The 25,723-nt window shown below is 44.0% G+C and overlaps 1 protein-coding gene across 1 annotated transcript in view; it reads left to right on the top strand.

Moving 5' to 3' along the window:
- Positions 1 to 25,723, top strand: part of capn5b (calpain 5b) — a gene marked incomplete at both ends in the record, with an annotated part of 41,417 nt that overhangs the window by 237 nt on the left and 15,457 nt on the right. The window contains 3 exons of the mRNA XM_083770073.1: positions 15,502 to 15,633; positions 21,171 to 21,379; positions 22,644 to 22,836. Of these exons, the coding sequence (XP_083626199.1) occupies positions 15,502 to 15,633; positions 21,171 to 21,379; positions 22,644 to 22,836 (534 nt within the window). The remainder of the gene's footprint in view (positions 1 to 15,501; positions 15,634 to 21,170; positions 21,380 to 22,643; positions 22,837 to 25,723) is intronic.

Genomic DNA, 25,723 nt, shown 5'->3' with positions numbered 1-25,723 from the left:
AGTTGGATCAGGGGTCTTCAACGTTTTTCAGGCCAAGGACCCCTTAGCTGAGAGACAGAGACGTAGCAGGGACCACCCCAGCCAACTACATGTTGTGAATCGTGTATTGCAGATTAAACTTTTACATAGACTTCATAGATATGTAGATCTACAGCTTGTAGATCTGCTATTTGTGGCTATTGTTCCCCATCACACAAAGATTTGGCGGATCCCCTGTAGTTACTGTGAGGAATACCCCCGAGTTAGATAGATACACACCTTTTACCAAGCTACAAAAGCTGCCGACGCAACTTGTGCAATGGTCCATGTGTGACCTGTTAAGTAGCCTACTGTAGGCTAGTCTGTAGGCACATAGCCATAGGCTACAGTGTGTTGACATGTAGGAACCAAAGCAAAGCAAAGCAAAGTTCTTTGTTTACCCAGGGAAGTGGACTAAGCTCGAGATGCTTGTTTACAGCCACACCCTGCTCATAGAACATTTCATGGTAGGGGTTCAATGCATTGCTCAAGGGCACTTCAGCGGTGGTAATTTTAACGTGCTGGTCCGGGGATTCGAACTGGCGACCTTCCGGTATCAAGACCGCTCCGCAAACCGTTCGGCCACCGCTGCCCAAACCAGTAGGTTATCAACACAGTATTATGGTGCTTTAACACTTTATACCAGCCTTTCTGGTAGAGTGTGTTGTTACTGTTGTTTTATGGTCGTTTGAATGTATACATTTGTCACGAGTTGACTCTCTTACACTATAGCTGTGCTGTGTAAGCACACGCATGTTTGCGCGTGCGTGCACGTGACGACGTGACGTCATTAGAATGCTGTGGTACATTTAAAAAATATCACTACTGCTCACAATGCTGCACATATTATGCACGCACACACAGGGACGGATTAACCCCCGATCGTCTTTTAGCTCCCCTGAGAGTTGAGGGCCCCTCCTGGACGTCGACCCCCACTGGCCCAATTGCGAATCTGTCCCTAATTGCGCACGCACGCACGCACGCACGCACGCACACACGCACGTATCCACGTATCCACGCAACATCACCAGCAGCATCCTTCCACTCAGCAGACGCCAGTGGTCCATCCAACTATTCCCCTCCTTCCGGATGGCATGATGCCGCATGCACAGACAGACAGACGGCGAGCGTTTAATCGTCATGGAAACTGGGTCACGCAGATTGTATGTTTCCGTCTCCATGGCAATGTCGTCAGGCAGCCGTCCGTTAAGCGAAGCGTGGGATCGCTCAGCAGAGAGAGAGAGAGGCTTAAAGCTTCTGGTTCTCACTGTGGGCTCCGTGGACCCACCACACTGGTTCTCAATGTGGGGTCCGTGGACCCACCACACTGGTTCCTTGAGGTGCTTCCAGGGGGTCCCCCCAGCAAAATGACTCATTTAGACCTGAGGGCCATTCTAAAAAAATGGCTTCTAAATCTTAACAGTTTTCCGAAAAACCTATTTCTATGTCAGTGGTGCTCAACCATGTTCATGTCAAGGACCTCCAGGATTATCTGTATTTGACTGCGGACCCCCATCTGAACATTTGTAGTTCCAGGGACCCCCCAGAAGCAAAGATTTGAGCCAAAAAACTGTTTAACTGCTTATCTTTTTAGATGGCACATATTAGTTTGGGGGTGCACTTGACATGACAACGTCTGAGAACCACTGGCATAAAGAATTGGGAGGCAGTGGAAGTCTGATTAGGTTAAAGACAGTTCACCTAAACCCTCTATTCTTAGTAAAACGGACTGAGTTGCAACTGTACTGGCACCGCTCTTTTTCTCTACACCAAATTTCTGCTAAAAATAGCCGATCTACAAGCTCACAGTGTATCACAGCGCAATGCGTTGTGGGCTTGTAGAACAGCTATTTTTGGCTAACGTTTCCCCACCCTCAAATATAGATGCTATGGGGTTCAAGGGGTTAAATGCTGCCATATGTCATATGAGAATAATATGAATTATTATTTTGTTATAATTTGGCATTCACATAAAACAATATGTTTTAAACATTGGGGGAAAAATGGTTTGAGGAACTAAAGCTTCCACACCTCCAACATTCAGTTTGTGTTCATAGCAGTCCACCTAATATAACCTCATCCCTATCCACATATACAAGGAGTTTTATATCATCAATATACATTTAATTGAACGTCTTTACAGTAGAGGGGCTTCCAGAGCATTGCACATATATCTGTTCTATTTTAAATGTTGGACATTTACAATGTTCATTTATGGGCCACTATCGTACTCAAAGTATAGGCAATACAGTGTACAGCACAGCTGCAGCTTCCTCCGCTCGTCATCACAGTGCAGTTCTATTCTGCCACTACTATAGGGCCGTGGTTCTAAAACGCTTTCGTGCCACGGTCACGGACCCCCAAATTGAGAAGATTTAGGCTATGTAAAAATTAAACAATAAAAGTAAACAAACAAACATTTAAAAAATATAGCAAACTCACAGTGGCCAACGTATAAATGGATAAATAAGTGGTTAAGAACGATTGTGAGATGCTATATTAACTACTTTTGCTGGGGACCCCAAATGCATGTGCATTTTGAATATATATACTATGATGTTTTATCATGTAATTACATCTGAATCTACAATATGACAGGACTCGGTCAGCTTTGTTTTAATTCTATTTTATTTTATCATTATAGGTTATTGTCAACAAGTGTTCAAAGTAAAGTCCTCAGTGTTCATGTAACTCTGGCATTTTCAGAGGCACAGTACACACTTATCTTTTCTTAACTTTTTCATCTCTACGTTCTCATCTCTTGTTCTTGTAAAAATGTGAATCCTTCCGCCCACGCGGAGAGAGACTCACCGTCCTCTCACCACCAGTATCTGCAGCACGACAACACTAATTAGGCTATTTTGATCCACTTTGAAAAGCCAAGACATGCAGTCTCTCTGGGCATTAAAGCGCAAATAACATGCATTTTAAAACTGCTTTTAATATTTAATATCATATTGTCTATGTCCCTCAAAGTTATTTCTAATGGTTTGAGCCTCAATCACCACTCTGATATAACCAGTCCTTGTCATTTCTTTCTGGACTTTGAAAGCAGTTTTAGATGCAGTACCACAATGTCCTGAGGTGGTGGGGGTGCTGATATGCAGATTATTTAATATTTGAGTCATTATAATACTGATGCTAGATAAAACCAGGCTTGTTTCCATTACATGCCAACTTGGAAAATCAACAATGGTGGACATTGTAAACAAAGTGGAAATGCTAATTTGGAACTGAAGACTAAAGAAGAGGAGGAATTATACAAAGTAGGGTGACATTGATGACATCACGATGAGACCAAAATCAGTTGAGCTGTTCCAGAGAGCAATTTCCATTAAAGCACCTGTATGATATGAAAGCCTGATTGTTCAAAATTGGTTATTTGTGGGGATAGAAAACACATATGGGAGCCCCAAAAACACAAAAGAAATGGAAAAAGTTGAATTTTATGTTATAGGTCCTTTAAACGCTGTATGTGTACATTACAAAACGATGCTTTCCTAAATTGCCACTGATGTGGCTGTCTACTACTGGACAGTCTGATAACACATTCATTGCGACCACAGCTCGCAGTTAACTATGGAATCTAGCATTTCCCGTCAGTTTGTGTGTGTGTTTGTTTGTTGGTTGGTTGGTCGCCGGTCGGTCACCCCAGGCAAGCCCTCATATGCCTATATGGTGCCCAGGTCATCGTGACATCACGTGAAATCAGCCCACATACGGTGTCCAGGTCATCATGACATCACATGACATCATCAGGGATGGATATCCCTGATGTCATAGTAAATGCAACCTGCTGTCGCAGTTAAGCCCATATATGGATATCCCTGATGTCATCAATATTGGCCAGCAACTCTACATCTGACCTCAAACCTCAAACCCTTAGATCTCCATTCCTCTTCGATGTCTCCCTTTTGACTTATACCTGAACATTCAAACTCTAGACGGGCCTGCCCCAAAGTTATTAGTTCAGCTGCACCTGGCAGCCGGCGAAAACTAGAGTTCTCAACAGGCCCGAAAATTAAGGCCCAGCCCTTAGATCTCCATATACTGTATGGAGCTGACCTGTTCTGACATTCCATATGTTGATCTGACTTCATCAAACCCTGTACACTCAAGACATGCTTTTCTAGTTCATTACATGTTGGTCTGACCCCCCATGCCAAAGCGCCAGTGCTCGCCCAGCAATCTGCCGTCAACGAGGCGGATGTGTGCACGCGACCTGTGACTTCTCGCCCTCAGGCGTCTTACTGGTTCCTCAGCCTAGTGGGAATATGCATGCGCAGTTTCACCGCAATCGGACGCTGCGTTGAGAAGTTGTGGCGACTTGTACAAAACGGGTACAAAGCGGGTACTCCTGAAAAGTTTATAAGCCAATTGTAGCCAATCAGGGTGGATTATGAGAAATCAAACAAACCCGTCTTGATCACATGACTATGGAGATCATGTGTACTGATTTGCATGAACTTTGGTTAAAATCTGAGTAATATTAGAAAATGTGTTTTACATTATGTTGGCATCCTGGTGACGCTATAAAGAGCAGATGTAAAACATTCCAGGCAAAGGTTTTTCCTTGGCCTCTATGGACTTTGGCATACAACGTTATACACGGTTCCGTGCAGTTAGAGGTCAAAACACTAATCGGCCAGTTATAGCGCCACTATGAGGCTGAGTTGAAAATGTTCAAGTGGCATTTCTTCCTCGGCCTATAGTGGGAATGTGCGTGCTCAATTTCACGGAAATCACACGATGTGTTCATGATTTGCAGCATTTTGTTTGAAACTGAGCACTCCTGCGAACTTTGGAAGCCAATCTTAGGAATGGAGTCTGACAAATCTGAAAGACCTGTTTTGTTGAATGGCTCTAGAGAGACTGTGTACCAATTTGCGTGATGTTTGGACACAATCTGTAGGTGTACTGTACAGAAACAGTTTTTGCACAAAGCGACCTCCTGGTGGCGCTATAAGAGGTCAATGTTGGGGCCTGCCTTGGGCCAGAGGTTCAGCTGTGGCATTCAGGGAGTGTGTGTGCAGAGTATGGCTGCGATCAAGCCAACGGTGAGATTAGTTGTCCACAGACGGACGGACACACGGACACACAGACACACACACACGGACGGACGGAGTGAAAAACATACTCTCTCCCCATGCCTTCGGCCTGGTGGAGACAATGTCTAGTGTGTTGGAAAATGTACCTGTATTGTATTGTACTTTTAAAGTTTGCAGCTGTACAGTACTTGGCTTTGATGCTGTTTCTGTACATTGATGGTGATGCAGTTTGCCATAAATATCAAAGTGAATCACGAGTCATGGAAAGACTTTGACAGAACATGTTGTGAGGTGACAGCCTTCTTTCATCAAACATAGACAGGCCTGGCATCACTCAATGACGGCCTCTGGTTTTAATATGCAGTGTGATTCTGTGGTACGTTGTTCGTGCTGTGTTCACTGACTGGCAGATACTAAGCTTCAGGCTGCCATTGATTTTTAATGCAACTATAGAAACGAGCAACATGAAGATACAGGTAGAGAGGCTGAACCCCTATTGCCTAATTGCTCCCGATGTGCAGGTTGGTGCCTTGCATGGTTTCCCCCTCCATCGGTGTGCTTAATGTAATGCACAATCTATGTAAAACGCTTTGGATAAAAGTGCTATGGTACATAAATGCCCCATTTACCATTTTACCGTCTCAAGGCTTTCTGTGGCAGGCTGACCGAGTGGTTATACTTATATACTACTGTCGATAGCCCATCTCTTAACCACACCAGGTCACAGGTCTGATCCCTTTAACAACCCATTTGTGCAACATGTCCTTGAATCTTTACCCTCTCACATACTGTCACTCAGCTAGTAAATGCCCGACATGTATATTGTAAATGTAATGACAGAGCATGGGCCATGAATAGCAAGTAGCTCAAATAAAATCTCTCTCTCTCTCTCTCTCTCTCTCTCTCTCTCTCTCTCGCATCCATCTCATCTTCTGATTAGTTGGGGTTTATTTATATCCTGTCTTGACGTTATTTGTGAAGTTCTAAAATGTGCGGAGCCATTCATCTGTTCATCGGCTTTGCTTTTCTGCTGGGCAGCGACATAGTGGCATTCCGCTGGGCAACGACATAGTGGCATTCTGCTGGGCAACGACATAGTGGCATTCTGCTGGGCAACGACATAGTGGCATTCCGCTGGGCAACGACATAGTGGCATTCTGCTGGTCAACGACATAGTGGCATTCTGCTGGGCAACGACATAGTGGCATTCTGCTGGGCAACGACATAGTGGCATTCTGCTGGGCAACGACATAGTGGCATTCCGCTGGGCAACGACATAGTGGCATTCTGCTGGGCAACGACATAGTGGCATTCCGCTGGGCAACGACATAGTGGCATTCTGCTGGGCAACGACATAGTGGCATTCTGCTGGGCAACGACATAGTGGCATTCCGCTGGGCAACGACATAGTGGCATTCTGCTGGTCAACGACATAGTGGCATTCTGCTGGGCAACGACATAGTGGCATTCTGCTGGGCAACGACATAGTGGCATTCCGCTGGGCAACGACATAGTGGCATTCTGCTGGTCAACGACATAGTGGCATTCTGCTGGGCAACGACATAGTGGCATTCTGCTGGTCAACGACATAGTGGCATTCTGCTGGGCAACGACATAGTGGCATTCTGCTGGGAAACGACATAGTGGCATTCTGCTGGGCAACGACATAGTGGCATTCTGCTGGGAAACGACATAGTGGCATTCTGCTGGGAAACGACATAGTGGCATTCCGCTGGGCAACGACATAGTGGCATTCTGCTGGTCAACGACATAGTGGCATTCTGCTGGGCAACGACATAGTGGCATTCTGCTGGTCAACGACATAGTGGCATTCTGCTGGGCAACGACATATAGTGGCATTCCGCTGGTCAACGACATAGTGGCATTCTGCTGGGCAACGACATAGTGGCATTCTGCTGGGCAACGACATAGTGGCATTCTGCTGGTCAACGACATAGTGGCATTCTGCTGGGCAACGACATAGTGGCATTCTGCTGGACAACGACATAGTGGCATTCTGCTGGGAAACGACATAGTGGCATTCTGCTGGGCAACGACATAGCGGCATTCCGACGCACCGCCATTCCGACCACCACACATGCACACCCCAGTTTGACTAAAACGATACGAAAGGCGTACAGAACAAGCAAGGGCGCACAGAACGCATAACAAACTCTCCACCAGGATAGGAGCGTTTTTTGAAAAATGTCAAATGCGCACTCTGATTGCGCACAAGTAGGCCATGTATGGGCTACTTGTGTGCAAGGCGCAAGTTGGCACCTCGACATTTCTAGTTGAAGGCCGTACTCATAAATTGTTTGATGTAGCTGTACTTGCCTAGGGATAATAATAATAATAATACTACATTTTATTTATAACGCACTTTATATTTGAAACAAAGTATTTAAAAGGACTAAAATAAGGACAATTCATGCATTTCGTGGTCAAGTATACTGCTAAAGGGTTAAAAGCACACTGGGCATCTAAAAGTCCAACTAGCCAAATGCCTTGTTAAAAAGAAGTCTTAAGTCCCCTTTTAACCCTTGGACTACCAATCCCAATTTTTTTGTTTGGGTAACAAATTGGCATATTTTTAATTCATCGTTTTAACATACAAGAAAGATCTGGTGGTTTGAACAGATTGCCACCAGATGGCGGGAACGCACCATTATGCTGATTTTGGCCAAAATAGACGAATCTTCCTAAGTCACTTCCGGTTCAACGATCAACAACATCCGGTACTATTTTGACCCTAGTCACTAGCTTGGCTGGTCCGGATTGCTAAGCTAATGCTATCTTTTTCATAACTAAGTCAAATTAACCTCAAATCAACCCCAAAACATCGCAAAATATCAATCTTTTTTACAGCGACGCACATAGAGACGGCGCGCGTGCACGATAGCGCACGATCATGCGGATTTCGTCAGTTTTTTGGTAAATTACATCCAACATTAGTGATATTAGCGATTCTTTTTAAATTTTTGCTCTGTTGAACCCCCGATAACTGATATTGATTGTCATTCCGTTAATTCCGTTAACGGGAGGTTTGTATTTTTAGCAATAATCCGTTTTTTCTGTTAATTGTAGCCCAGGGGTTAAAAGCGTCCACGGACCATGGTGCTCTCATGTGGTCGGGGAGGGCATTCCACAGCCGAGGAGCAGCTGAGCAGAAAGCCCGGTCCCCCATGGTGCGGAGTTTTGTTTTTGTAGTGGTGGTGGCCGGCAGTTATAGGCTCTCAGCATGGCATAAGTTATTAGGTTCCGTCGGCAGCAGCCGTGATTTTCACATTACCTCAGTGTCCGTGTAGGCCTGCAGGGCATGGATCAATACTCTATTACACTTCCACCTGAGTCGATCCCCAGCCCTGGGCTAGGAGGAAGGAGCCTGAAGTTGTATTCAGAGCCCAGAAATCAATGATAATGCTGAGGGGGAGAAAAAGAAAAAAACAGTGAGCAGAGATCTTAACTCTGCTCACGTAATGTAATCTAGCATACTTCCTGAGACAAGCATGCCGCCGTTCTCTGTCCGACAGGTACGCGGAGACTGCGAATGAGCTCACACTATACATGAGCCAGGGGTGGAGCTACTGTATATACTCTCAGCACAAAGGGGCAGTGGTGCAAAAATAACTCACAATTTTTACTTAAGTAAAAGTACCAATACTGCAATATAAAAGTAAGTGCAAGTTCAAGTCCGGAATTCTAAATGTATTTGAGTAAAAGTACAAAAGTATTGGCATCAAAATGTACATACGTACCATAAGTAGAAAGCAGAATGTATCATTTCAAGTTTTTAAATAAGAATAATTTGAAAATAGCCGATCTACAAGCTCACAATGCATCGCCATTTTCAAATGGCCAAACTTTATATAGGGCAGACGTGTTGTGGGTAATGTATGTTTTGTAATAATAATCCAAATCCACAAAGTAACTATAACTCACGGCCAAGCTACACCAGGCAATTTTGCGCACATGCGTATGCGTTTACTGCGCGCGTACAGTGCGTTTGGATAGGACCAATATATGTCAATGATACCAGCTACACCAGACGCACGGATACCGCGGGCCATCCTACGTGTGCTCTAAAAATAGGATCGGTTCTAATTTTTTACATGCGTATGCCCCCATGCGCGCGTATCTATATAGTATTATGCTCCCGGAAGGCACAAATCTGCCGCGCGCCACAGATGCAGACGCAGTGCGCTTAGTAGCTTACGTCAAACGCACACATGCCCGGTGTAACTTGGCCGTAAAGCTGTCAAATAAATGTATTAAAAGTACAATATTTGGATCTGAGATGTACAGTATAGTGGAATAAATAAATAAATAAATATCCAAAATAAAAAAAATAAAAAATTGGATATTACAAATACTTCAAAACTGTACTTAAATAAAGTACTTAAGTAAATGTGTTACTTTACACCACTGCAAAGGGGGCAGAGAGAGAACTCCCGAGGGGTCCTTCTGATGAAATCGATTTAACTGTAAAAAAGCCGATATCCTCTCATAAACGTATTGTCACTTATTGAGCCAAGCGAGCCGAAAGATCGTGCTGAAGAACACAAGAAAGAAAACGGTTACCCATCATGATACAATGGACAAACCAAAGACAGTACATGTCGCATGCATCGATTGAGGGAATGATCCAGCATGCTCGTCGCTGGACAGGGACAGGCCATGCACTAGTGACCCAGCAGCCCCATTGTTACACCAGGATTTAATACCCAAGAGAGCCGACTATCTCTGCCGTGTGTTTGTAGTTAATATGCCTTTGACAACACCATCGACCTAGTGATAGATGCATCGAAATGGAATGCACATATAGGAATGTGACGATGCAAGACTGTGGTTGACAACATCAGTCGTGATTTTGTATAGAACACTCTGTCTTGTTGTCTTGTTGCAAAATAGTTTGTGTTCGTTTACGTACTAAAAGAGTGACTTTGAGAGCTGTTTTAGCGTACAATGTAAGTCAATGAGGAGCATATTTTGAATTATCAATTTGAAAATTTCTAATCACTGTAGCATTTTTTTTTTTATTTCTTGTCCACATTTGGAGTTACATCATGGCAAGGTAACACAACCCAAACCTAAAAAAAAGTGGAAACCCAGTAGCTTTCTGACTTTCTCACCCCGTCTAAGATATCTATATGCTATATGCTATATGATAACAATGTGCCTGGTCAGACATACTTGCACAATGTGGGCGGTTGGCATGAAAATGACAACAACATTGTGGCAATGACAACTGTGCTGCACTGGTAACACTTTACAATAACAACCTGTTATAAAGCATTTATAAACATTTATAAGCAGTTTGTAGATGAGTAATAATCATGAACAGACTGTTTGTTGACATCCGTAAATGTTTACCTAAACATTTATAACTATGTGAATAGTTTACTACTTACTAATACCTTACTAATAACGTATAAATGATGTTTAAACATAGTTATAAATGTTTAGGTAAACATTTACGGATGTCAACAATGATTGTTCATGATTATTACTCATCTACAAACATCTATACATGTTTATAAATGCTTTATAACAGGTCGTTATTGTAAAGTGTTACCGCTGCACTTTGGCCCCTTTTCCACCGGAGTTTAACCGGTTACGTTTCTCCGCCCCCCGCCTAATATTGAACCAGTTCAGAGTGTTTCCACTGAAAATTAATTGGTTCAGAACCATAAAAGGTGGTTCGGAACTGGAACCAAAAAATGGCCGCCAGTTCCGTGAAAGCACCAAGGTTCCAAGAATCTAGAACGGAACCAGTTCTAGAACCTAAGTTATTTTTGTGGAAAAGGGGCCTCAGAGTGCCTATTCGTGCCGGGTGTAAGATAGAGCTTTTAAAAGACAAAGCAGAGGGGCTCCCCAGTGGATCACTGAGTAAGCATACATACAATATAAAAATAAGGCTCTAGTCCTTCTTGCAGCTGTCCTCGTGTGAGATTAGAATCCTATCCGAGGCACATTACTGCAGGTCATCCCCTCTTCTGTCCCTCTGTTCCTGTCTCGCTCTCACTGTAACTATCTGGGGGGGAAAAGCATAAAAATGCCACACAATAAAATACATAGTATACGGCGGTCTGCAATATTAAAAGGCCTATTCTAAGATAAAGTTGACACAGCGATACAGCGAGGGAGTAGCGACAGAAACAGCTGCGTATGACTTGATAAAATAAGCTACACAAGCTCAGATCGATGTCAAATCAAATGATATATCCATTTTGCCATGTTTTATAGTATTGATAATAGTATTGTGTTTTCTTTGCTCGGTACATCATAGTTGGAAAAACATAATAATGAAACGTTAACAAACAAAAACCCTTATAGGTTTGGCCTGGGGAGCGTGCACCATAGAGTATAAAGAATGATAGAGACTGAACCGGCGCCATAGCCCGCCCCCCCGCTATTCATGTCAGTGGAAGTTGCTCAGTGGCGTTTTGAAGCACCCGGAAGAACCGTCTATATTTGCCAATCAAAAATTTGGTTTACCAACCAAAATTTGGTTGGCAAATGCGGAAGTGCAACCGAGCGCTCAATGTTAAAGCCCAGCTGCACGGGGCTTCCCTGTCATGAATCCACGGGTCCGCCTGCAGTCCCTCCTCTTACCACTAGGGCTGAGCGCCTCAACGTTGGAGAGCCTCACTGGGGCCTTGGCTTGCACCCTTTGACAGTGTTGCCATGTCTGCACTCTGCTTATTCTAAGCATCTTTGGGCTTGTTTTTGGTACAGTAGTTGCGGGTTGTGTTTTTGGGGCCTTTTCTTCTAAAGTGTAGGCTAGTTGTTATTTGGGCTTCCAGCTTCCTAAATGTTATTTAAACCAGTTTATCAATAATAAATAATAATAATAAAACTTTATTTGTATAGCACCTTTCATGACATGAAATGCAGCTCAAAGTGCTTTACAGAGCAATGGAGAAAAAAGAAAAGAAAAGCAAGGCATATACATTAAAGAACAAACAGTAATGCAATACAGTGAGGACATGCTTTGTCTTTTAAAAGCTCTATCTTACACCGGGCACGAATAGGCACTCTGAGGCCCCCTTTCCGTTCCGTTCTAGATCCTGTAGGTGTCCTCAAGGCACGGACACCTGTACACACTCATGCAGACAGCCTTACGGGTCCAATTTGACCACTTTTATTGTTTGTGTTGGGGATTCCCAAGCCTTGGAAATAATACACACACGCACGCACGGGCACATGCACGCACATGTTGTTTATGTGACTCACACGTGTGCATGCCGGGGTGGGCGGGGTTAGAGGGACCATACACAGCCCCCAGGGAGCTCTGCAGTGGCAGAGCTCTAGCTTTGGCCTCTCATGCTAAGTCTGCTTTTTCAGCAAGCAGCCTTTTGCAGAGTCAGCCTTATTCCTGACCTTGGCGTTGTGAACTGTGTGTGTGTGTGTGTGTGTGTGTGTGTGTGTGTGTGTGTGTGTGTGTGTGTGTGTGTGTGTGTGTGTGTGTGTGTGTGTGTGTGTGTGTGTGTGTGTGTGTGTGTGTGTGTGTGTGTGTGTGTGTGTGTGTGTGTGTGTGTGTGTGTGCCTGCACCTGCACCTGCGCCTGCGCCTGCCACGTGCTTACGTGTGATTGTGAGTGAGAGAATGCACATCATATCTTAGCATGCAGTTTCCTTAACCTGTGTCTTTATGTGTACACACACGCAGGTGCGCAGAATGAACAAACACACACACACACACACACACACACACAAGCACTCCGTCTCATCCGTGTCTGTTATCTATACCTTTATTTTGATTGAGCCATGCAAGTGTGTTTAGGTAAAGAGCAGTTAAATGATTGGGAGCTTTCTTTCCGCTGTGTGGTGAGTAATAGCGGCGGTGCCCATCGACCCATCCTGGCCTGTCTAGCTCCCAGCTAGCCTCATCACCTAGAGATGTATTATCCACACAGCGCCGTTCACACACAAGCCTCATCACCTAGATCAGTGCTTTTCAACCCTTTTCACGGACCACCATTTGATGAGATTTTTCCTCTCAGACCCAAGACTAAAGAAGATTTCTTTGTTGTCGTTGAACACGATTTTGTCATTATACGGCAATAATATTTGCCATTGACAATGAAAGGAGAAATTAGTTCAAACTAGACCTGTATGTGCCCGTCGGTCACCGGCCTACAGTATTTAGGAACGATGCAACTTCATCCTTGCAACTTCAACCGCTTATCCGTAGTCAGGTCGCGGAGGCAACAGCTCCACCAGAGTGCTCCAGAGCAACATTAGTGACTTCCTCCTGGGGGATTCTGAGACGTTCCAAGGCCAGTGAGTCGATTTGTTTCCTCCAACTGCGCCTTGGTCTGCTGGTCTCCTCCCAGTGGGACGTGCCTCGAGGACCTCCCTAGGGAGATGCCCGAGAGGCATCCTAACCAGATGCCCGAACCACCTAAGCTGGCTCCTTTCCAGGCGAAGGAGCAGTGGTTCTACTCCGAGTCTCTCTCATGTGACTGAACTTCTCATCCTATCTCTACGGGAGATGCCAGCCACCCGTCGAAGAAAACTCATTTTGGCCGCTTGTATTCGTGACCTTATTCTTTCGGTCATGACCCACACTTCATGACCATAGGTGAGAGTAGGAACGAACATTGCTCAGTAGACGATGCAACTTGGGAACCTAATAATACCCATTGTGATAGCACCCGTTTTAACTATCTGTCTGTGTTCCTTTTGTGCCCATACTGTATATGGAGATCTCTGTAGTATGCAATACCCATTGTCATAGCACCCATTTTAACTGTCTGTCTGTGTCCCACATGGAGATCTCTGTATCTGTCTGTCTGCCTGTGTCTGAAGCGTGCAAACTGACTGTGAAAAGTGGACTGGTTAAGTAATCAATTGGCAGGTGTGGGGTTACCATGGCAATCAATTGGCTGAGGCAGAGGCTGGAAATTGCACAGGTGAGAGGAGTTGGCCTCATCAGGCCCACTGGCAGAGCCTGACCAGAGCCTTTTGTGGTGTTTCTGGACAACGGTGTATGCCACCGACTCGAGGCCGGGCACTGCACCCCCTGCGTTGTGTGGAACGTGTGTGTATTTATAGTTAGATGTCCACTAAATCTTGTCCCCACACGTCTCATAAGGGACACACATTGCTGGGCTTTGGAGTGATATGGTTGCACCACTTCGTGCCGCGTTGCGAACTTGTAGATCAGCTATATTTTAACTATTTCTTAATATTTCTAGAATTTGTTTGTTTTTAATTAAAATGTAATACAAATTCTATGATATTCTGTATTTGATATTTTTTTTAATGTAGGAAAAAAAATAGATTTTTACTCGAGTCGTGACCCACAAATGAAAAACAGTGCACTAAAGTACCTGGGCAACACATTCACTGGGGTTCAGAAATCTAAAAGCACATTTTAGTCTCTCAACCCAAGGGAAATGTTTATTGGTCTATATTACAGTGAGCTTAGCAACACACATGGGCCTCTTTTTTATTACAATTTTATTGTTTTGCTCCCTTTGGTTTTACAGGGAGGGGATGGATGTACAGTATATCAATTGAATCCGCATAATAAACAATCTAAGATGGGTTAGTAGTAGGGGTGAAATTGTAGTAACTGCTTCCCTTTAAAAAACTGCACTATCCACAGATATATTTCACACAGATTACATTTATTTGCTTAATAGTTACTGTATCGATTTGAATAATTGAATCGTAATGTATCGCCTTAATGAACTGCTGGCCTAGCGGGCACCTAGGCTCCATCGTGGGTTCGAGTCCCGATCCCGGAAACCTTTGCTGCATGTCAGTGACACCCCATCTCTCTCTTTCCGTTTCCTGTCTAACTTACTTTGCTATCAATAAAGGCATATAAAAAGCCCCCATTTAAATTTTTCACAAGATCGGTGGTTGTTGCAATTACCTGCACTTCAATACTTCACCATAAGTATGATGAAATATACCCATACAATGTAGTGTACGCCCCAAAATAGTGTCCAAAGTCAACTCTGAACTTGGTAGATCTGCTTATAGCTACCCCGCATTGTCAGTCATTTCTTTCTATATCGAAGTTATTTTATTATTATCTGCCCGGGGGGCAATTATTGTTTACAAGGCCTAACAGAAATTACATTTTGATTTAAATGTCCCAACGTTAAGTTGAAAAAAGTAATACATAAAATAAATTGTTAATCAAAATCTTTTGCATGAACTAATGGTCACCTCCTAAAATGTCGTGGTCGGGACAGCTGCTGTGTGGTGAACTGGAGACTCTGCACTTGTGGTGAAGTCGAGACTCTGCGGTGCCACATTAATCTTCTCAGCACCTCCGAGACACCACTTATCAGCTAGCTGCAGCTCACTCACTCCTTTATCTCTCTGTCTCCATATCTCCCTCTCACCCTTTGTCCCTTTCTCTGCCCTCTCTCTACCTCTCTCTCTCTCTCTCTGGTCTTACTCTGTGTCCCCAGGAGCTCTGTGAGGACCCTCATCTGTTTGTGGATGGCATCAGTGCACACGATTTGCATCAGGGACAGCTGGGGAACTGCTGGTTTGTGGCAGCGTGCTCCAGTCTGGCCTCCAGAGAGGCTCTGTGGCAGAAAGTAAGTGTGTGTGTGTGTGTGTGTGTGTGTGTGTGTGTGTGTGTGTGTGTGTGTGTGTGTGTGTGTGTGTGTGTGTGTGTGTGTGTGTGTGTGTGTGTGTGTGTGTGTGTGTGTGTGTGTGTGTGTGTGTGTGTGTGTGTGTGTGTGTGTGTGTGTGTGTGTGTGTGTGTGTGTGTGAGAGACTGTGTGCGTGAGAGACTGTGTGCTTGGCGAGATGTGTGGTCAGAATCAGACGTAAGGACATTTTCACTGTCCCCACAAGAGAAATGTTGTGGCTATGTGCTTATAATAGGAAAAGTTTGGGGTTAGAATTTAACATTAGAGGTTAGGTTTAGAGGTTAAGGTTAGAATTCTACATTTAGAGGTTAGGTTTAGGGGTTAGGGTTAGAATTAGATTAGATTTGGTTATGTGGTGGTGTGGCGTGCCGAAAATAGCTGACCTATAATCTCGGATCGGCTATTTTCAGCTTCAGGGTGAGAGTTTAAAAGAAATGCAAAGAATTGTATGAAGGAGACATCCCAAAATGTTAATTTCATTTAAGTACATTACAGTGATACAAACTTGTGCCTCCAGAAAGGGCAGAATCCATTTGTACCGGCCTGCCCATCGGTCCGTGGATAGGCCGGCCGGTCCGTGGGTGGGTCGGCCGGCCGAAAAAATAATAATAATATATTTTTATTTTTATTAATTTCTTGTACCGAAATGGTAACTCTGTCATTTCTCTACCGTTTTGGACGGGGGTGGGCTCATTTGAATCGTGTCGCCCCCCTGGGGGCGTCTTTGGGGGTCTCAAGATTCGGGGACCCTCAAGGACCACCAGGGACCCCCAAATGGTAACTCTGTCATTCCTCTACCGTTTTGGACGGGGTGGGCTCATTTGAATCGTGTCGCCCCCCTGGGGGCGTCTTTGGGGGTCTCAAGATTCGGGGACCCTCAAGGACCTCCAGGGACCCCTAAATGGTAACTCTGTCATTCCTCTACCGTTTTGGACGGGGGTGGGCTCATTTGAATTGTGTGAATCGGGAAATGTGTGTGAGAGAGAGCTATAGTAAGAAGAATATGCAGATCAATATAAATGGTTCTGTCTCCCTCCCATCAATAAAGATCTATCATGAAAATGTCAAGAGTTACCATGTGGGGGTCCCCGAACCTCCTAAACCCTGATAATGCGCCCAGAGAGGCAACACGATTCCAACCAACCCCTGTCCAAAACGGTTGAGAATTGATAGTTACCATTTGGGGGTTCCTGGGGGTCCCTGGGGGTCCCCGAACCTTGAGACCCCCAAAGACGCCGGCCGACCCACCCACGGACCGGCCGGCCTTTCCACGGACCGGCCGGCCTATCCACGGACCGGCCGGCCCATGGGCCGGTACCAAAAAAAAAAGAAAAAAAAAATATATATATATATATATATTTTTTTTCTCAGTCATTTTTATTTTTCAGTCATCTCAGTGTAGCTGTGTCACTGAGTCTACACAGACTGGCTCTCTTGGTCTGTCTGAGCTCCGATCTTTTGTGGCACACAGATGTCTGGGTGTATTAAGGGTACAGTAGGCCAGTGGTTCTCAACCTGTGGGTCGGGACTCCGAGTGGGGGACCCCACACTATTTTGGAGGGGTCCCCAGATAATATGAAGTGACAAAAGAAAGAATGAAAGAAAATAAAATGACCATTACTGTATCAAAAGTATAATCGATAAACTATACCATAAAAATTGGTCAAACATTGGCCAAATTGTCAAATAAAATTAATAATAAGAAAGAGGCAAACATTGTGAAAATAGTCGATCTCCAAGCACAACGCCTCACATTGTGAGCTTGTAATTTTACTAAACTCTTACAATTATATTCTAAGTGCTTATCAGGGTGAGGGGTCCCCAGTTCAAATATGATTATTGTGGGCGGTCACGGCCTGAAATGGTTGAGAACCACTGCAGTAGGCTATGTGTGTGATAGTATTATTATGGTGTATTTCATTTGAATCATATGTAAGAAGAATGGACCTGAATCATGTAGGGTCTAGGAAAAAACACAAACAAAAAAACGTAACCCATTGGAATTGACTTAATTTGATCTCTTGTTATGGTAATGGATATCGCATATTATTCATCTTGAATTAAACTTGGATTCAGGTATGCAAATGTTTGTGTTGTTCAGGCATTACGTTTTTGAGATAAGTTATGTTCAGGTGAGGGTTTGTTGTGGAATTCCTTTAAAGCTGGATATATACCGTAATAGCATTACGTTCTTTACAGACTAAACATTGTTAGTAATTAAATATCGACCCCAGTGTGAGGGCCCAAATAGGAGTGCAGGCTCACTAGAGGACACATTACAATGCAGGTGTCCCTTATTGGGTGTCAGCAGACACTGCCAGTGTGTGTGTGAAATGTTCTGTACAATTTACAATTTAGGCATTTACGCAGACGCTCTTATCCAGAGCGACTTACAGTAAGTAAGAACAACACATCGTAATACATCAAAATCATGGAAATTGTCATCATAAGCAAGCTAAGACTCTAACATCCTTCTAACAGTAGAATATCTGTATGGAACTATGATGAGTATACACTATCGAGTGCTGTCTACATAATATCTTAAATGACATACGTTTTGCCTTTCTCAAAGTAGACTCAAGTCCTAATGTTAATGTAATTGTAGACAAGGGAGGACAAAATGGTGTTATATTACATCCCAGTCGGACCTATAATTCCCGATACTGTAAGTGACGAGCTCCAAAAGTGGTATTTGGCATATCACTCTACAAAGAAATGGTATAACACTTTTAAATGATATACCATTTTTCTAAATGGTATATCATTTTAAAAGTGGTATAAATCATTTTTCAAAACATTACTCTATGAACACAAAATGTAGGAAACAAAAAATAAGGGGACCCATAACAATGGGTCCCGACCCACTGTTTGGGAAACAGACGTCTAGAGACAACAGGTACAGTATAATAGGCTCAACGTAGCCAGACTCGGGTATAGCGGCATGATATCTTTAGCTGTTTTCTTTGCTTCCGTCTATCTACTGTATGTATCTGACACAAGCCCTGTGGGTGACCCTAGGGGAGGGGCGGGGTCACATGGTGTCTGTCCCCTGTGCTGTACGTACAGTACATGCTGCTGTAAAGGGTGACCCTAGGGGAGGGGCGGGGTCACATGGTGGCTGTAAAGGGTGACCCTAGGGGAGGGGGGGGGTCGGGGTGGCTGCCGTGCTGATGGAATCTTTGCCCCGCCTGTCGTTTCTCAGGGTCGCCACGTAGGGGGAAGATGGATGAGGCAGTAGGAAAACCCACTGCACATTCTGCACACACACACACACACACACACACACACACACACACACACACACACACATACACACACAGAATCCCTAGAGATCACCTCTCTCACGTGAGATATGTATTAAGTCCTTCAAGGCTGGCTGTGCGTCAAACCGAGACTAGCAGGAAGATGTTATGGCATTAGGCGCAAACAAATCAGTTAGGCACAAAAGTGGGCATACAGTATATGGGCAAGCCCATACAGTATATGGGCGTACAGTATAATGATGACATCAGGAATCTCCATATGGCCATAAAAGGGACAAGGCCGACAGATACAGAGATCTCCATTGTGCATACTGTACGTATACTGTAGGTGTGAAGTCTGCATAGCGCCCCGAATCTCTAGTGTCTCAAAAATGCACCTGTAGCCTATATTGTAGTTTGATAAACATTTAGACAGTGATGGATTTAGAGTTATACATACAGCATGCTTACATAAAAAATAATAGATGAATAGATAACTTTTGTTTTAAAATGAATGTATATAGTGGAGTAAAAGTACCGTATATTTCAAAATAGTAGCACTTACTCAAATAGCCGCCCACTACCTAATAACAGTCTGGGGTCTGAGTCTGACACCATTTTGCATAATAAACACCTCGACCAAATAATAGTTGAGATTTATCTTGCGCCATACTCAGCCAATTCACAGCCGATTGAGAGAGAGAGAGAGACACAACCCATATGTTCAGCAGGTAATTATGCATACAAGTTCGGTTTAGCTCAGAAACATTTTTTCCTGTCCTTTGTGTGTATGAGAGAATATTAGACGATACATAAATAACCTAGTCCTATGTCAAATTCAAAGATAAAGTTGACATACCTACAGTGGGGATATATTAGATGCAGCTGTTATTTTATCAACTTAGGTTATCAACACATTGAGCGCAACATCAGATGATTCCAGCCAGGATGAGAGGGAGACAGGAGAGGAAGAAAGGGAGCGACAGATTCAGACAGTATAGTAGAGAGAGAGAATTAAGGGGGTTTTATTTTCGTGGGTTGGTGGACCTGCCTTGGCCGCCCCACAATATTGTGTCGGAATGTGGGTGATGCACTCTCTCTCTCAATATTACGTCAAAAGACTATGCCTGCAATATACTGTATGTTTACCATACCTTATAATTTTGCACTTTAAACATGCTCGAAAGCAACTGTAACCAATTAATGGCCTGGTGCAGGCCAGTGCAAAAATAAATACAAGCCTACTGCAAATAGACGCCTAGTTCCTTTTAAATGCCTGGGGTCCAAATCGATTTTGCATATTAAACGCACAGACTACTATTTGTAAATATTTATACAATATTTGGATCTGAGATATAGTGGTGTTAGAAGTAAAAGTACTGGAAATTGTACAAATAAAGTACAAATACCGTAAAATTGTACGGTACAGTAAAATGTACTTAGTTACTTTCCACCACTGCTCACATCCCAGTACGAGACACAGAAGGCCTGCTACAAGAAGTCCATCAGGCCCGGTAGGCGCTCGTTCGCCGTCCTCTGTCCCCTCTGTCTGTCCCTCCCTGGCGTCCCTCTGTCTGTCCCTTCCTGGCGTCCCTCCATGGTGTCCCCGCCACTGCAGAGACTGCAACCGTGTGATGCGCATCACCTCTACCAGCTGGCTGACGATCCAGAAAGACAGCTTCAAGTCGGCAGACATGGCTTTCTCACATCACACTTCAAGGGACTAACTAGGTCAACAGCAAACTCAAGGCTGGATTAAAGCACAATCTTCTGCAGCTGAGCGTCTTGACTCTCTCTCTCTCTCTCTCTCTCTCTCTCTCTCTCTCTTTCCTTTCTGTGCCTTAATTCCCCCCTAACTCTTTTAGTGTCTTTTCACTTTCTTCCTTTTCTATTCCCTGCTAAGTTAGACACAACCAGGTCTGTGCAGCATTAGTGTCACTCTCTGTGTGTGTGTGTGTGTGTGTGTGTGTGTGTGTGTGTGTGTGTGTGTGTGTGTGTGTGTGTGTGTGTGTGTGTGTGTGTGTGTGTGTGTGTGTGTGTGTGTGTGTGTGTGTGTGTGTGTGTGTGTGTGTGTGTGTGTGTGTGTGTGTGTGTGTGTGTGTGTGTGTGTGTGTGTGTGTGTGTTTCACTGTTGGACACAGTGAAAGGCTGTTTATTGCTCTGGGTTTATTAAGACGGGCCGGGCCTGACACATGCCTTCTGTCCCTTCCTCCTCCTCCTTCCACCTCCCCTGGACAGGTCATCCCCGACTGGAAGGAGCAGGAGTGGGACGACGAGAAGCCAGAGTCCTACGCCGGCATCTTCCACTTCCGCTTCTGGCGCTTCGGGGAGTGGGTGGATGTGGTGATCGACGACCGACTGCCCACAGTGGACAACCAGCTGGTGTACTGTCACTCGGACGACAGCAATGAGTTCTGGAGTGCCCTGGTCGAGAAGGCTTACGCCAAGTCAGTGACGTTCACGACATTTCCCGTGTAGACGACAGTGTTAGAGCAGTGGTTCCCAAACCTTTTTTGCCCGTGACCCAAAAGAAAATATAGACATTCCCCCGGGACCCAAACTAGTGAAAATAGCCGATCTACAAGCTCACAACAAGCTTGTAGATCGGCTATTTTCACTACTTATAAACATTTGTTTTCTAATTTATGGAAATTCATAGATCTTTCTTTTCTTTTCCCAACTTCCAAGTGTGTTAGAGCAATCATTGCAAAGTGCTAACTACTAAAGATGCTTTTACTAAATTATGACTGAAAACAAGTTATAAATACTCTTGTTACTATAGTTGTGTCGCTTTTTCATATATTTTTTGAGGGGCGCTACCCCCTCCTATGCCCAGCTTTGTGTGTTTGTGTGAATCATTGCAATGATTTGATTGGATGAAAACCCCATAGCAATGATTTGATTGGCTGATTCAGAAGGCATTTGTATAGAATCAGCCTCATAAGGCCTGAGACCAGATTCTACAAATCTTGTAGAATCTTCTAAATCATGACAGTTTTGTCATGATTGTCAACTATATCAGTATAGTTCTCAAACGATTTCATGTCAAGGAACCCAGAAATGATATGCAATTGGCGGCCGACCCCCATCTGAAAATATGTTGTCCAGGGACCCGGCCAGAAGCAAAGATGTCCAAAACAGCAGACGCCATGTGCCCTACGAGCTGGTAGATCTGCTATTTTTAACAGATAGATTTTATCTATACATAAAATAATGGTTAAAAGTGGTTAAAAAGCTAAAGTGACATTGATGCGTTCCAGGTCTTAATGGGGTAATGGGTTAAGCGGCAGGCCCTTCCTGGATATGAAAAGAGTTGAATTAAGCCAGTGGTTCCCAAAGTGGGGTCAGCCAAATGATAATTAGGAACCATATGGACCGTTATGGGTCTGTAACTCAGAGAGTGTACGGCTCAATTTTTACACTCTCAGAGTTACTTTAACTTTGATTTTACAATATACACTGGGGTCCCAGAGATAGAAATGCCATTAAATAGGGGACCGTAGCCTAATTCAGGTCAAACTGGGGGCCCAGTTTGAAAATCACTGCTAGAGCCGTAAAAATCTTCTCTTATGGGGGTCCTTGGCATATATTTTCAAATAGGGGTTCCACGGGGCTAATGAGCATCATTTTGGGGGTTCTTGCCATGAAAAGGTTTGTGAACCCCTGGGTTAAGCGGCGGGCCCTCTCCTCTCCTCTCCTTCCCCTTGGCAGGGTGTACGGCTGCTACGAGGCGCTGGACGGAGGCAACACGGCCGACGCCCTAGTGGACTTCACGGGGGGCGTGTCGGAGCCCGTGGACCTGCTGGAGGCCCAGGCGGCCACGGACGAGGTGGCCCGCAACCAGCTGTTTGAACGAGTCCTCAAGGTCCACAACAGAGACGGTCTCATCAGCTGCTCCATCAGAGTGAGTACTAGTACACTGCATGCCACTGAATAATAGTGTTGTAGTACTCCAGCAATTGACTCGTCTCGAGTCCAGGTCTCAAGTCCACATTTTCATTGACTCGGTCTCGTCTCTGTCTCAACCCTTAATTTGACTTGGACTTGACTCGGTCTCAGACCAAATGACTCAGGACTCTTCCCCCACTGAGTCCACTCGAGTCACGAGTCACTACAATGAGGAGCCCATTCACATTTATGTTATAGGAGAGCTGTCTAGGCTTTGCATAGATTGTACATTACATTCACCCATTAACGCACACAGTGAGTCATACATACACTGATGGCGGAGGACACCTGCACGTCGTGAGCAATTAGCAGTTCAGAGTGTTGCTGAAGTACTGTACATGCTGTACTTCCTTCCGTTTCTGTAGTTATTGCCACGTCTACATTTCCAGACACAGGGAGGGGACATGCTGTCCCCTCCCTGTGTTAATTATCTGGTAACGCAACAACTCCATTCATCTTATCGGAGCACGTTTCAGAATGCACTTACTCATCTGGCCATGGGAGTCTGACCTTTTGGATTGTCTCTAGTGCGTCGTGTCCGTTCCCAGGCTACAATAGTCTAGTCGACCAATTTATAACACGCAGCCATTGTTATTACAAAATCGAGTGCACGACGCGTACAACACAGTTGTTCTCCTGTATGGGAATCCAAACACAGTGGTGGAAAGTAACTAAGTACATTTTCTTACTGTACTGTAACTGTACTTAAGTACAATGTTGAGGTATTTATACTTTGTAAACTAGTACTTCTACTCCACTACATCACAGAGCCAAATATTGTACTTTTACTCCACTACATTTATTTGAAAAGAGTTACTAGTTACTTTGATTATTATTACAAAACATACATTAAACACTTCAGACCTAGCGCTAGCTCACAATGCGTCACAATGAAACGCATTGTGAGCTTGTAGATCGGCTATTTTCAAATGAAAATTTGAAAACTTGAAATGGGACATTCTGCGTGAGTACTTTTACCTTTGGTACTTTAGGTACATTTTCATGCCAATACTTTTGTATTTTTACTCAAGTAAATGTTGAATTCCGGACTTTTATTTGTAGCTAGGGATGTGCCGATAAGTAATCGCTGTTATGGCCGATAACCGATATTACCAATGTCAATATGATCTAATTCTGTATTAAAAAAATATAATAATTTTGCACATTCTGAAAAATACATGTAACAGGGTATCTTCACTGCAGGCTTAAGGCCTATTCATAGTCTGGATTTTCGGTTGTAAGGTGACCACCGCTCCGGTGGTGAGCTGACCACCGGAGCTGAAATAACGTTGAGCGGTGGTGAGTAAAAACAGAGAGAAGGGCTGGAGCGGTGGCGGTGGTTTGCTCTTCACCGCGGCTCGTGACGTCATGTTGTAGTTCGGTGGTCACCCCACCACCGAAAATCCAGACTATGTATGAGCGTTTAGGCAAGTCAAATTTAACTTTAATACCTTTATATTTAATATTGTGAGCTTGTAGATCTGTTCAAGCTGTTACTTTGGGCTTGTTTATCTGTAAAGACAGACAGATTAATCGAACTGATGCCGATTAATCTAAAAACAATTAGAATCGGACGATACCGATGTGTTTGCCGATTAATCTCCCATCACTAAACGGAACAACAACTGAGTACTTTTTCCACTGAACTGGAATCCAAACAACAACCACTCCGCCAAAAGGGTGGACAGGGGAGATATTAGACTTCTATTATGGTAGGTCAGGTCTTCTCCACTGTTGACAGCACATAGTCTTTTTTTTAGATTGTTTTGGGGGTTTTTATTACTTTATTTATAGGACCGTAGACTGACAGGAAATGCCGGGAGAGAGATGGCATATGACACGCAGCAAAGGTTGTCGGGATCGGATTGGGATTCTATAACCTGCGACACACTGTCAGGCTGCTGTCATGGTCTTTTGAGTAAGATTCCATTTAGTTTTTAGTCACATGTCAGTCTCATACAATGTTAGTAAACTAAATCTACAGTAGATTTAGTCGACTAAAATGTATGTTTGGCATACATGATGGCGTCGTAATGTCTGATTGGCCTTGTGCCCGAAAATAGCCGATCTACAAGCTCACAACGTGTCACACTGCAACTCGTAGATTGGCTATTTCTGGAGCGCAACACCCACACGCTACCAAGCATAAAATAACCACCCTAATATTTTAGTCTAGTTTTATAATTTGTTGACGAAGACGTTGAACAGATTTAGAAATATTTTTAGTCATCATAGGCATAGCTTAGTTGCCTTAGTTTTTATTTCGTTTTCGTCAGTGGAGAAAAAGGTAGTCGACCACGACCAACATGTTTTGTCATGGTTTTAGTCCATGAAATGAACACTCTTCTGCTGTGCTACAGGCTTCTACTGGTGTGCATTATTTTCACCCAGGATACAAACTGACAGTTTAGAGATGAATGTGGAATAGCTCTTCAAGCTATTGGATGGGAGATGGACCGATGAGAGAATATATAAATCATTCTTTGCTCTAGACTCTAGACTAGAGTCTGGTTGTCAATCTGTTTGTTGTGTTCTGGGGTTTGTCGGTTTATAAATTCAATGGCCCCTGAAAGGCAGCAATGCATTTTAGATTCTTAGCTTCTTATTCATAAGAAGCAGTGGAACAATCATGTATTGAGCAGGGAATTATTTATCAGTGCCCGTGTTTGTACAGACACCATGTTTAGCATGCTAGACTGTTGCTGGTCTATTTGCCTCTGTCTGTCTGTCTGTCTGTCTGTATGTCGTAATACTACGCGACCTCTGTGATGAAATACATCATATATGACAGAAGGGGACTGAACACATTATTTGATCGTACAACTAATTTTCTGATAACGTGG

The sequence above is a fragment of the Protomyctophum parallelum genome (genome assembly GCF_964188405.1).
Source record: "Protomyctophum parallelum genome assembly, chromosome: 1".
Classification (NCBI taxonomy): Eukaryota; Metazoa; Chordata; class Actinopteri; order Myctophiformes; family Myctophidae; genus Protomyctophum; species Protomyctophum parallelum.
This window is presented reverse-complemented; position numbering and strand designations above follow the sequence as displayed.